Raw genomic sequence first — 14,208 nt, forward strand, 5'->3', positions numbered from 1 at the left:
GCCCATTCCAGGTCTCAGTCTGGACCTGGGTCCAGCCCATTCCAGGTCTCAGTCTGGACCTGAGCCCAGCCCTTTCCATGCCCCTGGGACTCTGTGAGGGCAGCTGGCCTCACAGCACCCCAAAAGGCTGCTGGAAGTGTAGAAGTGCTAAGAGCAGTCAGCTGGCTGGGAGGAGGATGCTGTATGGGGAAAGCTGAGGGTCTCTGTGCCTCAACCTGCAAATCCTGGCGCTGGGCAGAGCTTCCCCCTGGCCAAACCTGTCTGAGAGCAAGGTAAGAGCAGCCCCAGCCTGTGTGAGTCACAGAGAGCCAGGACACACCTGGCAGGACCAGCAGAGACCTTGTGTGGGGCCGGGAGCTGCTGAATAATGGAAATTAGGGAAAAAGCTTTTGATTCTTTCTAAAATGGAGCCAGAGGAATTATTAGCAGCAAAAGAGTGCCTGGTGCTGCAGTGGCCAGGTAGTTTTCCAGGCTGGTTGTGACTCAGGCTCTGACTGAGCCCACCTGCAGGAAGGACACGAGCTCAGGGGTGTGGGACAGCTGGGTAAGGAGGCACGCTGATGTTTGGGGTCACTGCAAATTTTGGGAGCTAGGAAATTGTCCCCTGAGCTGCCTCCATCTCAAAGCTTAATCAGGGAATGCAGACACAAGAAATACAGAAGAGGTTTTCTCCTCAGCCTGCAGCACTGGATTGCAGCATGGATTGGAAAATACAAAAAGGGGAAAAAATGAATAAAGTCAAACCATACTAGTGAAGGAGAAGGACCCTCGCTCACATCAGCTTCCCCACAAAATTCACAACACAAGTTAGGGGTTAGAAAAATTTATTTACTTCTCTGGAAGTAACAGGAACTGCTCATTTACCAGGAAGGATGATGCCATCATACTGTGAGGGGAAAAAAAAAAACAAACAACAAGAACCAAGTGAGAAATCACCATCAGGTAAAAGTGCAGTGCTGCTGTGCAGAAAACCTGAATCACCAGTTATTCCAAGCTAACATGGACATGGCAGAGCAGTTTTCCTGCAGCCAGCTGGCTCTGTGCTGTGCTGGAATGTCCAAGGGGCTGTGCTCAGATAAGAACAAAGATCCCTGAAAACAAGCAGCCACACCCTCCACGGACCAGCCCAAAATCTGGGCCCTGAGGGCAACTGTGCCACATTCAGCACAGCCAGGCAGGATGGGGGAAACAGGAATTCAGCAAATCAGGCAGGAGGCCTCCCTGCACAGGGTGTGACCTGTGTAGGTCCAGGCAGACTCCACACTTTTTATCAAAAAAAAAAAACCCCAAGAAACTACCAGGAGTCCCCACCTCTGAGATTTCCAACCCAGCTTTCAGCAGCTCCCATTCATTATCCCATTATTCATTTTATGGACAGATAAGCCCAAGATTTTGTTTTATTTGTGGATCTCTCCATCCTCCAAGTGTGGCAGCTGAGCCTGGAGCTGTGTCAGGCCAACAAATCCTAACCCTGCCTCCTCAAACGTGCAGCTCCTCCAAAAACTGAGGACAAGAGCTGGTAATTCCTCCCAGCTCTCCTGCCAAGAGCTGCTCGTTCAGCTCAGCACACCCAAAAAAAGCACAAATGTTTTTATTTAGAAGCAGCAGCTTCTACTGCTCTGGGACAGCAAAAATCCACAATTTAAGCACTAATTAAGATCTGCTCCAGCTTTTCCACGAGGCATTCTGCTGCTCCTTGCTAGAGAATTCCTGGGATACAAACTGAAGTGGACTGTACCTTCTGCTGGAACCAGCGCATGGCTTCCTCCTTCCCAATCCTGTGCTTGGCCCCGATGTTGCCAGTCCTGCGTTTCTTGTCAGCAATGCTGAAACCCGGCCTGCCCAGCACCTGCAGGACAAAGCCAGCAGCACTGCTTCATCCTGCCACTTTGTTTTCCTCAAATGAACAGTTTTCCAGCAGGGAAGCCTGGAGTTTCCTCACCAGTGAGGTCTTGTTGCTCCCTCCTCCCCCAAACCCAGCCCTGCTGGTTCTGTGTTATCCCAGGAGTTGTTGTCAGAGCAACAGGAGTTGTTTCGGGAGAGGCTTTGTGAGATTTGTCATAAATCAGGGATTTTATGGCAGCTCTGGGAATCTCAGATTAAAAAAACATCAACAAACCCCAAGTTTTGCAGCACTTTGGCAGCAAGTCCATGGGAGCCAGTGCTCCTTCCAGGCTCCTTCTGGAGCTTTCCCACAAGCTCAGCAAACAGGGAATACTCACCACGTAGAAATCCAGGCCATAGATCCCAATACTGGGATCGTATTTAATGCCCAGATCGATGTGTTCCTGGATTCCAAAGCCAAAGTTCCCCGTGTCTGAGAAGTTGTTTTTCCTCAACTCGTATTCTCGCACCTGAAACGTTGGTTCTTGGTCATTATTTTGTTCCTGACTGGAAGCAGAATTAAAACTCCTGCACACTACCAGACCCCCAACCCCCTCACAAGCTACTGAGGCTTTATCCCAAAAATTTTACTTCCAAATCCCAGCAGCAAAGACAAAACCCCAAAATAAATGAGATCTTAAATAAGGCTAAAATCAGCTCTTAAATAAGGCTGAAATCAGCTCTTAAATAAGGCTGAAACCCCAAAATAAATCAGCTCTTAAATAAGGCTGAAACAGGCAAAGATCGTGAACATTTCTGACCTGTACCTCAGTCAGATACAACATTTTGGAGCACACACCCCTTCAGTTAAAAAGGAAAAGTTCTGTTCTTTCACCAAGCAAAGATCCAGCCCAAAATCCTCACCTTCAACCCCTTCTCCAGAATCTCCTCTGCTTTGGCCCCACGAACCGTGCAGTGAACAGCGATTTTCTCGTTCCTCCTGATCCCGAAGGACCTCACGGTGTATCGGGCTGTGGGCAGCAACAGTTACACTGAGGGGAACAGCCAGAGAATTCCCAGCCGGGGGAGCTTCTCAACACCCAGTAAATTCACGGGAATTACAAAGAACCGAGGCAGCCTCACTTTCTGAATTAAGGGATGCTGGCAAAGCGGCAGCCCGAGTTTAGAGACAGAATTAAACGACACAAACGCGCACGAGTCCCTGAATATTGAAGCCAATTCTCCCTCCAATTCTCCAGCAGCTCGCCCGACCCGAGCTCTGCCAAGGAACCCTCTCCTGGGAACCGTGCTGCCACTGCACCCACGGGAAAGGATGGAAAACACCCGAGGAACAGCCAGGAAAAAAACAGGAAAGGACGGAAAACAGCCGAGGAAACAGCCAGGGAAAAAAACGGGAAAGGACGGAAAACACCCGAGGAAACAGCCAGGGAAAAAAAAAAACGGGCAAGGACGAAAAACACCCGAGGAAACAACCAGGGAAAAAACCGGGAAAGGACGGAAAACACCCGAAGAAACAGCCAGGAGAAAAAACGGGAAAGGACGGAAAACACCCGAGGAAACAGCCAGGGGAAAAACAGGAGGACAGAAAACACAGGAAAAAACAGCCAGAGAAAAAAAGGGGAAAGGACGGAAACCACCCGAGAAAAAAACCAGGGAAAAACCCGGGAAAGGACGGAAAACCCCCGAGACAACAGCCAGGGAAAAAACAGGAAAGGACGGAAACCACCCGAGGAAACAGCCAGGGAAAAAAACGGGAAAGGACGGAAAACACAAGAGGAGACAGCCAGGGGAAAAATAGGAAAGGACGGAAAACACCCGAGACAACAGCCAGGGAAAAAAACGGGAAAGGACGGAAAACACATGAGGAAACAGCCAGGGAAAAAACAGGAAAGGACGGAAAACACCCGAGGAAACAGCCAGGGAAAAAAATGGGAAAGGACGGAAAACACCCGAGGAAACAGCCCAGGAAAGAAACGGGAAAGGACGGAAAACACATGAGGAAACAGCCAGGGAAAAAACAGGAAAGGACGGAAAACACCCGAGGAACAGCCAGGGCTCCTCCGCAGCGCTCACCTTTGGAGAACACGGGGGTCTGCCCCGTGAGCTGCTCCAGCACCTTGGCGGCGCGGGTCAGCCGATCCCCGCTCTCCCCGACGCAGATGTTGAGGCAGAGTTTGCGGATCCGCAGCTCCCGCATCGGGTTCTCCTTCTCACCTTGGTCTTGCTGCGGAGAGAGAGCACACCGGGACTAACCGGGGCTGCCCGGGCCACGGCCCGCCGCTCGCCCCGGCAGCCCCAGGACGCTTCGCCGGGGGACCGGAGAAAGGATTCCGCAGGCGGACACCGCGGCCTGTCACGGCAGCCGCTCCCCCGGCTCCTCCGCGCCCATCCCAGCCCCGCGCCCCTCCCGCCGGCCTTCCCCGCTCCCGCCCGCACGGGCCGCGCCTGGGAGAGCCCCGCCGAGCGCGGATGGCGGTGGATGGAGACATCCCGGCCCGCGGCCCCGGCACTCACCGCCATGATGGAGGCGGGGAAGAGGCGGGCGGGGCGCGGCCGCGGGGAATTGTGGGAGCGCGCGGGGCGGCGGCGCCCCCTGGCGGGCGGAGGGCCGGGTTGCCATGGCAACCTCCGTTCATTAATGCTCATTATGGAAAACGCAGCCAAATACAGTAATTACTGTAAATATTAACAGTAATTACAATTAAGCGAGAGAGGGGAAAACAACCCAAACGCGCGATGCGCAGTGCAGTTGTTCACCATGCCAGAACCCTTCTGAAACCCCAATTTCTGTGCTGGGAATGACTTTGTGGGACATTCCTTTGGGATCAGCTGTCCCACGGCTTCTTTTGGGAACTCCCTCACTGGCAGAGCATGAAACAAAAAAAAAATAGAAGAAATAAGAGTTCTTGACTTAGGATAGACGTGACGTAGCGAAAATCCAAGCCAAAATTCATTTTTCCTTGCAGCAAAGATGAGGGGAAGTCAGATCCCCAGAACTCTTTCAGGAAAATGTTGGTGGGTTCCAAGAGCTCTGTCTTGGATCTGGATCCTCCTTTTGAACCATTTGGGAGGATGGCAGCCTGTTCCCTGCTGCACTCAGCTTCTCTGGGAAGGGGGCAGCCCAAATTCACACCACTTCGGAGCCCAAACTTCTCTGCAGTGGCCACATCCTGAGCAGAAAATGCCTTCAGTGAGGCTCACACTCGGTGAGGATGGCACCAGCTCGAGGCTTTCCCTGTTTATCCCCTTCCCTGCCTCCCCAGAGCCGTGCTCAGGGCTGCCAGCCATCAATTATTTTTTGCCCCGCTTGCTTCTAATCAGGATGAAGGATAAATGAATAATCAGCTTATCTCATGAAGGAGAGGAAAAAAAAAACTGTCAGGAGTCTCCGTGCAGAGAGTGTGAAAATCCTGTGGTTAAAAAGCAACATTGCTGCTCCATTGTGGATTTCCTGCATCCAAGAGAGGCTTTGCTGGAAAGAGCTGCAGGCTGGGCTGGCTTCCAGCAATCCTTGGATCCTCTGGGCCCTGTCCCTCCTGCAGGAATGGTTTCTAGCAATCCATGGATGCCCTGGGCTCTGTCCCTGCTACAGGAATGGGTTCCAGCAATCCATGGATCCTCTGGGCTCTGTCCCTGCTACAGGAATGGGTTCCAGCAATCCATGGATCCTCTGGGCTCTGTCCCTGCTGCAGGAATGGTTTCCAGTAATCCATGGATCCTCTGGGCCTGTCCCTGCTGCAGGAATGGTTTCCAGCAATCCATGGATGTCCTGAGCTCTGTCCCTGCTACAGGAATGGTTTCCAGCAATCCATGGATCCTCTGGGCTCTGTCCCTGCTACAGGAATGGGTTCCAGCAATCCATGGATCCTCTGGGCTCTGTCCCTGCTACAGGAATGGGTTCCAGCAATCCATGGATCCTCTGGGCTCTGTCCCTGCTACAGGAATGGGTTCCAGCAATCCATGGATCCTCTGGGCTCTGTCCCTGCTACAGGAATGGGTTCCAGCAATCCATGGATCCTCTGGGCTCTGTCCCTGCTACAGGAATGGGTTCCAGCAATCCATGGATCCTCTGGGCTCTGTCCCTGCTACAGGAATGGGTTCCAGCAATCCATGGATCCTCTGGGCTCTGTCCCTGCTACAGGAATGGGTTCCAGCAATCCATGGATCCTCTGGGCTCTGTCCCTGCTACAGGAATGGGTTCCAGCAATCCATGGATCCTCTGGGCTCTGTCCCTGCTACAGGAATGGGTTCCAGCAATCCATGGATCCTCTGGGCTCTGTCCCTGCTACAGGAATGGGTTCCAGCAATCCATGGATCCTCTGGGCTCTGTCCCTGCTACAGGAATGGGTTCCAGCAATCCATGGATCCTCTGGGCTCTGTCCCTGCTACAGGAATGGGTTCCAGCAATCCATGGATCCTCTGGGCTCTGTCCCTGCTGCAGGAATGGTTTCCAGCAATCCTTGAATCCTCTGGGCCCTGTCCCTGCTGCAGGAATGGTTTCCAGAAATCCATGGATCCTCTGGGCTCTGTCCCTGCTGCAGGAATGGTTTCCAGCAATCCATGGATGCCCTGGGCCCTGTCCCTGCTGCAGGAATGGTTTCCAGCCTGATTTATTACCTCTGGGCTCTGTCCCTGCTGCAGGAATGGTTTCCAGCAATCCATGGATGCCCTGGGCCCTGTCCCTGCTGCAGGAATGGTTTCCAGAAATCCATGGATCCTCTGGGCTCTGTCCCTGCTGCAGGAATGGTTTCCAGCAATCCATGGATGCCCTGGGCCCTGTCCCTGCTGCAGGAATGGTTTCCAGCAATCCATGGATGCCCTGGGCCCTGTCCCTGCTGCAGGAATGGTTTCCAGCAATCCATGGATGCCCTGGGCCCTGTCCCTGCTGCAGGAATGGTTTCCAGCCTGATTTATTATATTAAGATATATATTATATTAAAATGATATACTAAAACTATATTAAAAAGTATAGAGAGAAAAGGATTCATCAGAAGGCTAGAAAAACAAGAATGGAATGGAATAACAAAGGCTTGTGACTCTCAGAGAGTCTGAGCCAGCTGATTGTGATTGAGCATTAATTAGAAACAATTAACATGCCCCAATCACAGCTGCACCTGTTGCAGACAGTTATTGTTTACATTTCTTTCCTGAGGCTCCTCAGCAGAAAGATCCTAGCAAAGGATTTTTCATAAAATATAAAAATATTTTGAATATATGAAATACAAATCCTCCTTTGCCAGGCCTGGATGGTCTGGCTGTGCCAAGATCAGGCTGCAGAGAGGGAGAAGGGATTGTTCCAGCCCCTCTGGGGGTCCTGGGGGACAGGGCAGAGCTCAGGGGTGTCACCCTCCCCTCTGTCCCTGTGTGACCCCCCCTCTGCGATGGTGTCAGCTCATCCCACCCTCTGCTCCTGACTCCAAAACAGCAAAGAGCTCTGCTCACCTCCAGACACAGAGAATCAGGGAATTATGGAGTGGTTTGGGCTGGAAGGGACCTTCAATTCCATCCCACCCCACCCCTGCCATGGCAGGGACCCCCCCACTGTCCCAGCCCTGCCCAGCCTGGCCTTGGGCACTGCCAGGGATCCAGGGGCACCCACGGCTGCTCTGGGCACCCGTGCCAGGGCTTTGCACCCTCACGGGGAAGAATTTCCAGATCCCATCTCGTTGCAGAGACATCTCCTCCCTTGGCATTTCCCTGCTGAATTCAGGAAGCTTTTCCTGCCTGGCACGGAGCTTCCCACCCGCCCGCTCCCTGGACCCTCTCCCATCTCCAGACTCCTCCAGACGGGTCCCACGTGGAGCTCTTCGTGCTCTGAGTCATCCCTGTCCCAGAAGAGCCCGGAGCTCTGCTCTGCCAGCTGCTCCAACACATTTTCTCCGGGAGAAGGAGTGGGCTGGGTGTGTTTTTCATTCGGTGCACAGAGAGGAATCCATTGCTGAGGGCAGGTTTGGGTTTATCCAGGGAGGTTTCTGGCCACAAATTTTCACCTGGCTGATGAGAATTCCAGCTGCAGGGGAGCACTGATCCTGCCAGAGGAGTTTGTGATTCCCAGCAGCAGAGAGGGAGCAAAGATCTCCTGAGCCAGGCAGGGAGGAATGGCACAGGGAGGGAAGGAGTGGGTGCTTCGTGTCCCTTCCCTCGCTGCAGGAATGCTGCCTGGGTGCTGAGCAACTCAGCATCGGCCCCGAGGGTGGGGGGGGGATTTAAAACCTTTATTTCACCCCTTAGGATCATCTCTGTAAGAATGGGGGGGATTTTAAACATTTATTTCACCCCTTAGGATCATCTCTGTAAGAATGGGGGGGAATTTAAACCTTTATTTCACCCCTTAGGATCATCCCTGGAAGAATGGGAGGGATTTTAAACCTTTATTTCACCCCTCAGGATCATCCCTGCAGGAATGGGGGGGGGGGGGGATTTTTAATCTCCTTAGGATCATCCCTGCAGGAATGGGGGGGATTTTAAGCATTTATTTCACCCCTTAGGATCATCCCTGCAGGAATGGGGGAGTTGAAGCATTTATTTCACCCCTTGGGATCACCCCTGGAAGAATGGGGGGGATTTTAAACCTTTCTTTCTCACCTTAGGATCATCCCTGCAGGAATGGGGGTGGGATTTAAACCTTTATTTCATCCCTAAGGATCCTAGGTGGAAAAATGGGGTGGATTTTAGGCATTTATTTCACCCCTTGGGAAGATCCCTGCAGGAATGTGGGGGATCTTAAGCCTTTATTTCTTCCCTTAGCATCATCCCTGCAAGAAGGGGGGGTATTTTAGGCATTTATTTAACTGCTTAGGATCGTCCTTGCAAGAATGTGGGGGAACTTAAGCCTTTATTTCACCCCTTGGGAACATCCCTACAGGAATGTGGGGGAACTTAAGCCTTTATTTCACCCCTTGGGAACATCCCTACAGGAATGTGGGGGATCTTAAGCCTTTATTTCACCCCTTGGGAACATCCCTACAGGAATGCGGGGGAACTTAAGCCTTTATTTCACCCCTTGGGAACATCCCTACAGGAATGTGGGGGAACTTAAGCCTTTATTTCACCCCTTGGGAACATCCCTACAGGAATGTGGGGGATCTTAAGCCTTTATTTCACCCCTTGGGAACATCCCTACAGGAATGCGGGGGAACTTAAGCCTTTATTTCACCCCTTGGGAACATCCCTACAGGAATGTGGGGGATCTTAAGCCTTTATTTCACCCCTTGGGAACATCACTGTAAGAACGGGGAGGATTTAAGCCTTTATTTCACCCTTAGCTTCCACTGCCAGCAGCTACAGAAGAAAGGGGAGAGCAGGAACTGCGGAGGCCGGGTGGAAAGGCAAAGGGGAGGACGCGGAGCCGGAGAGGACAACCAGGACAACCAGGACCGCAGCCTTTAGACCAGCGAGGGGCTGCGAGCAGCATCCCCCGGCAGGAAACGGGAAGCGCTTTACCACAGCCCACGGGGCGTGCTGGCAAGGCCGGCCGGCCGATGAAGGCTCGTCCTTCCTCGCTGCCGAGAACTTCCCGGCGGCTGCTGCGCCTCTGCGGGAGGAGATCAGCCAGGGTGTGCCCCAGCCCACTCCCGACGCACGGCAGGGCGGAGAGGATGCAGTGCCACGTGGGATTCCCCGCTGCTGTCCCGGGGCAGCGGGACGCGCCCGCGCTGCCGCAAATTTGGGATTTTTGGGCGCGATCGGGACCGGCGGGATTCGAACCCGCGGCCTAAGGAGTCCCGCGGCCACGCCCCTTTAGACCACGCCCACACGTGGTTTGTCCCGCCCCAGGTCACGCCACGCCCCTTGCCGCCGGCGGGTCATGTGACTGACCAAGATGGCGGCGCTCAGGGCGGCGGTGCCGGTGCTGGCGCTGCTCGGGCTGGGCCTGGGCCCCGCGGCCGCCGCCACGCCGCTGGTGATCTGGCACGGCATGGGTGAGCCGGGACCCTCCGCCAGGACCGCGGGGCTTGCCTGGGGGCCGGGCAGGAGCGAGGGGCGCTCGCTCCGGTGTCCCGCTCCTCCGCAGCGCCGGTCTCGGTGGGGAGCGGGAGGTGCCGCCCCTCCCGGTACCGCGGCGGCGGAGCTCGCGGTGTGTCCGTGGAGATGAGGTGAGGCCCGGGGCCGTGGCGTGGTGGCGCATCGCGGTGTTCCCTCTGGCAGGAGACAGCTGCTGCAATCCGGTGAGCATGGGCTACATCCAGAAACTGGTGGAGAAAAAAATCCCGGGGATTTTCGTCCTGTCGCTCAAGATCGGCAGCAACCTGATCCAGGTGAGCCGCGTGCGGGGTGGGGCTGAGCCTCTGCAGCCCGCGGTGCTAACAGGATTCCAGCGGGATTCCTGCTGGCAGTTTTCTCTCCTCGGTGAGCTAAACTGCTTTGACAGGCAGAACCCGATAAAGTCCAGCTAATGCCTGCAGAAAAGCACCGGGGGAAAACAAATCCCTGACCTAAATTGGATTAATATGCAAATCCAGTGATTAGCACACTGGAACCAGAGCAGGCAGGGCGTGGGAGGGAGGCTGTGCTGAGACAGAGATTTATTTATTCTCCTTTGCAAACGTTGATTTAATTCAGTGAAATCAGTTCCACGCTTGTGCACCTCCCTGGCCTTTGACAGGGTTTTGTAGTGCTGTGGAATTCGTTGGAATAATTTCTCAGGGCAATGTGGGGTGGTTTTCTGGGTTCTGGAGAAGTTTGATTTCTAATTTTTTTTTAACAAAATCTGAAGAAATTCAAGTTTTAAAGAGGTTTGGGGAAATGACACTTTTGCCAACCAGATCAGGAAGGGAAAGGGAAGTGAAGGTAAAGGGAAAACTCAGAACTGAAATTTCACTTCTCCCCCTGTGAAAGCTCAGGTCCTCTTTCTAAACCACAAATGCCAGGGGTGTGTTTGCAGGGCTGAAAACACCCCCAGGCACAGCAAAGGTACAAATGGTGCACCCTGCTCTGCTCCCCCAGGACATGGAGAACAGCTTCTTCATGAATGTCAACGAGCAGGTGAGCCAGGTGTGCAGGCAGCTGGCCACAGAGCCCCGGCTCCAGGGGGGCTACAACGCCATGGGCTTCTCCCAGGGAGGCCAGTTCCTGTAAGTCTGCACCCAGGGGCTCTGGGGGGCTCACATCCTGCTTGTCACCCTTCAGAAGTGCTCAGCAGTGGGAATTCCTGAAGGCAGCAGTGCTCCAAGGGGGCAGGTTGTGTTTTATCCCCTGCAAAGGTTGTAGCAGTGCCCAGACCCACACAGAACCTGCACAGAGCAGCTGTCAGAACCAGAGGACACAGCTGGGAAGGGGAAATATAGGTTGGGTATCAGGAAAAAGATCTTTACACAAAGGGTGGTAAAGTTCTGGAGTGTTCTGCCCCGGGAGGGGGTGCAGTCACCATCCCTGGGTGTGTTTGACAGAGCCTGGATGTGGCACGGGGGCCAGGGCTGAGCTGAGCTCTGGGGCTGGGGTGGACTCGGTGGTCTTGGAGGTCTTTTCCAGCCCTGTGACTCTGGGATGTTGTGATTCTGTGACTCTGTCACTGATTCTGTCACTCTGTGTCTGTGATTCTGTCACTCTGTCACTGATTTTGTGACTCTGTCACTCTGTGATTCTGTCACTCTGTCACTGATTCTGTGACTCTGTCACTGTGACTGTCACTCTGTGATTTTGTCACTCTGTCACTCTCTGATTTTGTGATTCTGTGATTTTGTGATTCTGTCACTGTGTGATGTTGTGACTGTGTCTCTGTGATTCTGTCACTCTGTCACTGATTCTGTGACTCTGTGTCTGTGATTCTGTCACTCTGTGATTTTGTGACTCTGTCACTCTGTGACTCTGTGTCTCTGTGATTCTGTCACTCTGTCACTCTGATTTTGTGACTCTGTGATTCTGTGATTTTGTGATTCTGTCACTCTGTGATGTTGTGACTGTGTCTCTGTGATTCTGTCACTTTGTCACTGATTCTGTGATTCTGTCCCTCTGTGACTGTCACTCTGTGATTCTGTCACTCTCTGATTTTGTGACTCTGTGATGTTGTGACTCTGTGATTTTGTGATTCTGTCCCTCTGTCACTGATTCTTTGACTCTGTCACTCTGTGATTCTGTCACTGATTCTGTCACTCTGTCACTCTGTGACTCTGTCACTCTGTCTCTCTCTGATTTTGTGACTCTGTGATGTTGTGACTCTGTGATTTTGTGATTCTGTCACTCTGTCACTGTGATTCTGTCATTCTGCTCCCGGGGCAGGCCCAGCTCAGCTCCTTGCTCTCCCCACAGGAGGGCTGTGGCCCAGAGGTGCCCTGCTCCTCCCATGCTCAGCCTCATCTCCATCGGGGGACAGCACCAAGGTAGTGCCCCCTGGCACAGCCCCCGGGCACCCTCTGGGGCTCCTCCCTGAACTCTGATCACTTTCTCATTAATTAAATTGTCCCTTTGTTCCTGGCTGGGTCTGGTGATGTGTTTGGCCCAATTAGTGTTTGCTGATTTCGTTATTGCTTAATTGGCAGTGGAAAGGCACCTCTGTCAGCAGCTGGCTTCTCTGCCTGGGTGGGATTCTTGCACACCTCGGGAGCTCTTGGGATGAGTTATTTTGTGGGAAATTCCTGCAGATTTCTGAACCTGAACCTTCTGCTCACGGGGGTATTTTACAATCACCATCCTGAAGGCCAAAGCCCCGAGGGAAGGGAGTTGTGAGAAGGAATTCAGGAGCGTGGAGTTAAGAGAATGAACGAATTCCAGCTACTCTGCCCCGGGGAATCCCACAGCTCCTGGAGCTGTTTGTTCACGGTGGAGAGGGAGGATGTGTAGGGAGCACCCAGCACTACCGGGGCTGTGGAGGAGCTTGCAGGGCTAAAAGCTGCCTGGGTGCATAACTCTGCTCCTGCTGTGGCTGCTGAGCAGCAGGAGGGTGCAGCCCCCTGTGCTGACTGAGCCGCGTCCCCAGGCGTGTACGGCTTCCCGCGCTGCCCCGGGGAGAGCTCCCACCTCTGCGACTGGATCCGCAGGACGCTGGACCTGGGGGCCTACAGCAAAGCAGTGCAGCAGCAGTGAGTACAGCCCCAGGGGGGCCCTGGCAGCAGCTCTGCCTCTGCAGGCTCAGCCTTGCTCTGTCCCCTCCGCAGCTTGGTCCAGGCAGAGTATTGGCACGACCCGCTGAAGGAGGAGGAGTACAGGAAGAGCAGCGTTTTCCTGGCTGACATCAACCAGGAGAGGGTAAGGACAGCCTGGGAAAGGTTCAAGCTGAAGAGTTTGCCTGTCTCTGGGCTCTCCAGTGGCTTGGATGTGTTCTGCTTCCGTGCAGGGCATCAACGAGACCTACAAGAAAAACCTGATGGCTCTGAAGAAGTTTGTGATGGTGAAATTCCTCAACGATACCATGGTGGACCCTCCAATCTCTGAGGTGAGGAAGGCAGGGCAGCTTTTGGGGCCTCCTTGTCTCTGGTTTGAGAGAGCAAAGCTGGAGGTTGCAGAGGGGCAGGCTGGGCACAAACCCAAGCCTGGCACTGCCCTGGAAGCTGCTTGGCTCCTGGGAGCCCTTCAGCAGCTGTTCCTGCATTTTTTATCCATTTTTATGCAGTGGTTTGGGTTTTACAAAAGTGGCCAAGCCAAGGAGACCATCCCACTGCAGGAGACCTTGCTGTACAAAGAGGTGAGTTCTGGGGGCTGGGGGCTTCTGCTGTGTCCCCTCTTTCCTGTCCCTGGGGCCTCTCTTGTCTCTGCTGGGGCATTGCCTCCCCCTGCCAGGAGCTGCTTGTTTGGGGGGACATTTCCCTCAGCCATTCCTGGCACTGGTGGAACCCTGGGAATGACCCTGGAGGTTCCTGGCTGCCTCAGGATCCCCCTCAGAGTCCCATGAGCTCTGCTCCTGATCCAAGCTTTGCTCCAGGGCTCCCCTGGAATCCCTTTCCCCTCCACGAGGAGGAGAGCAGAGCTGGAATCTCCCCCTTGCCCCCACAGGATCGCCTGGGGCTGCAGGAGATGGACAAGGCAGGGAAGTTGGTGTTCCTGGGGGTGCAGGGGGATCACCTGCACTTCTCAGAAGAGTGGTTTGACAGCTCCATCCTCCCCTTCCTCCACTGAAGCCCCCCCGGGAGCCCTGGGCAGGGATTTTCACTGGAACTAACACCAGCCACTGTGCACAGCCCTCGGTGCAGGCAGGGATTTGGGGAGGGGAACAAGGGGGGGTTTAGCTCAGGGGGGTTTTAGCTCAGAGGGGTTTAACTCAGGGGGGTTTAGCTCAGCAGGGTTTAGCTCAGCAGGGTTAACTCAGCAGGGTTTGCCAGGGTGGAATTGCACTCCCAGCTGGGCTGAGCCTTGCGCCAGGGTGGAACTGCACTCCCAGCTGGGCTGAGCCTTGCCCTGACCCTGACAGGGCCTGGTGAATCCAGCCCA

General features: G+C 54.0%; 2 protein-coding genes across 2 annotated transcripts; one reads left to right on the forward strand and one right to left on the reverse strand.

Moving 5' to 3' along the window:
• Positions 1 to 807: 807 nt before the first annotated feature.
• RPL11 (ribosomal protein L11) lies at positions 808 to 4,418 on the reverse strand. The gene is made up of 6 exons (XM_041417457.1): positions 4,360 to 4,418; positions 3,919 to 4,069; positions 2,749 to 2,855; positions 2,223 to 2,354; positions 1,739 to 1,849; positions 808 to 886 (listed from the first exon to the last, which is right to left on the reverse strand). The coding sequence occupies exons 1-6, from the start codon at positions 4,363 to 4,365 to the stop codon at positions 857 to 859; spliced, it is 537 nt and encodes a 178-aa protein (XP_041273391.1). The 5' UTR covers positions 4,366 to 4,418; the 3' UTR covers positions 808 to 856.
• Positions 4,419 to 9,145: 4,727 nt separating this feature from the next.
• Positions 9,146 to 14,128, forward strand: PPT1 (palmitoyl-protein thioesterase 1). The gene is made up of 9 exons (XM_041417439.1): positions 9,146 to 9,767; positions 9,994 to 10,103; positions 10,792 to 10,919; positions 12,094 to 12,164; positions 12,761 to 12,863; positions 12,939 to 13,029; positions 13,118 to 13,216; positions 13,394 to 13,465; positions 13,774 to 14,128. Exons 1-9 carry the CDS (start codon positions 9,668 to 9,670, stop codon positions 13,894 to 13,896), a joined length of 897 nt encoding a protein of 298 aa, XP_041273373.1. The 5' UTR covers positions 9,146 to 9,667; the 3' UTR covers positions 13,897 to 14,128.
• The last annotated feature ends 80 nt before the right edge of the window (positions 14,129 to 14,208 follow it).

The sequence above is a fragment of the Onychostruthus taczanowskii genome, unplaced genomic scaffold, assembly GCF_017590055.1.
Source record: "Onychostruthus taczanowskii isolate IOZ18803 unplaced genomic scaffold, ASM1759005v1 scaffold56, whole genome shotgun sequence".
Lineage (NCBI taxonomy): Eukaryota > Metazoa > Chordata > Aves > Passeriformes > Passeridae > Onychostruthus > Onychostruthus taczanowskii.

Coding starts and splice junctions, on each gene's coding strand:
- RPL11 (XM_041417457.1), bottom strand. Junction 2,856..3,918: donor GACCCCCGTGTTCTCCAAAG/GTGAGCGCTGCG, acceptor TGCTGCCCACAG/CCCGATACACCGTGAGGTCC. Junction 887..1,738: donor TGCGCTGGTTCCAGCAGAAG/GTACAGTCCACT, acceptor TTCCCCTCACAG/TATGATGGCATCATCCTTCC.
- PPT1 (XM_041417439.1), top strand. CDS start 9,668: ATGGCGGCGCTCAGGGCGGCGGTGCCGGTGCTGGCGCTGCTCGGGCTG. Junction 9,768..9,993: donor GGTGATCTGGCACGGCATGG/GTGAGCCGGGAC, acceptor TCCCTCTGGCAG/GAGACAGCTGCTGCAATCCG. Junction 12,165..12,760: donor CATCGGGGGACAGCACCAAG/GTAGTGCCCCCT, acceptor CCGCGTCCCCAG/GCGTGTACGGCTTCCCGCGC.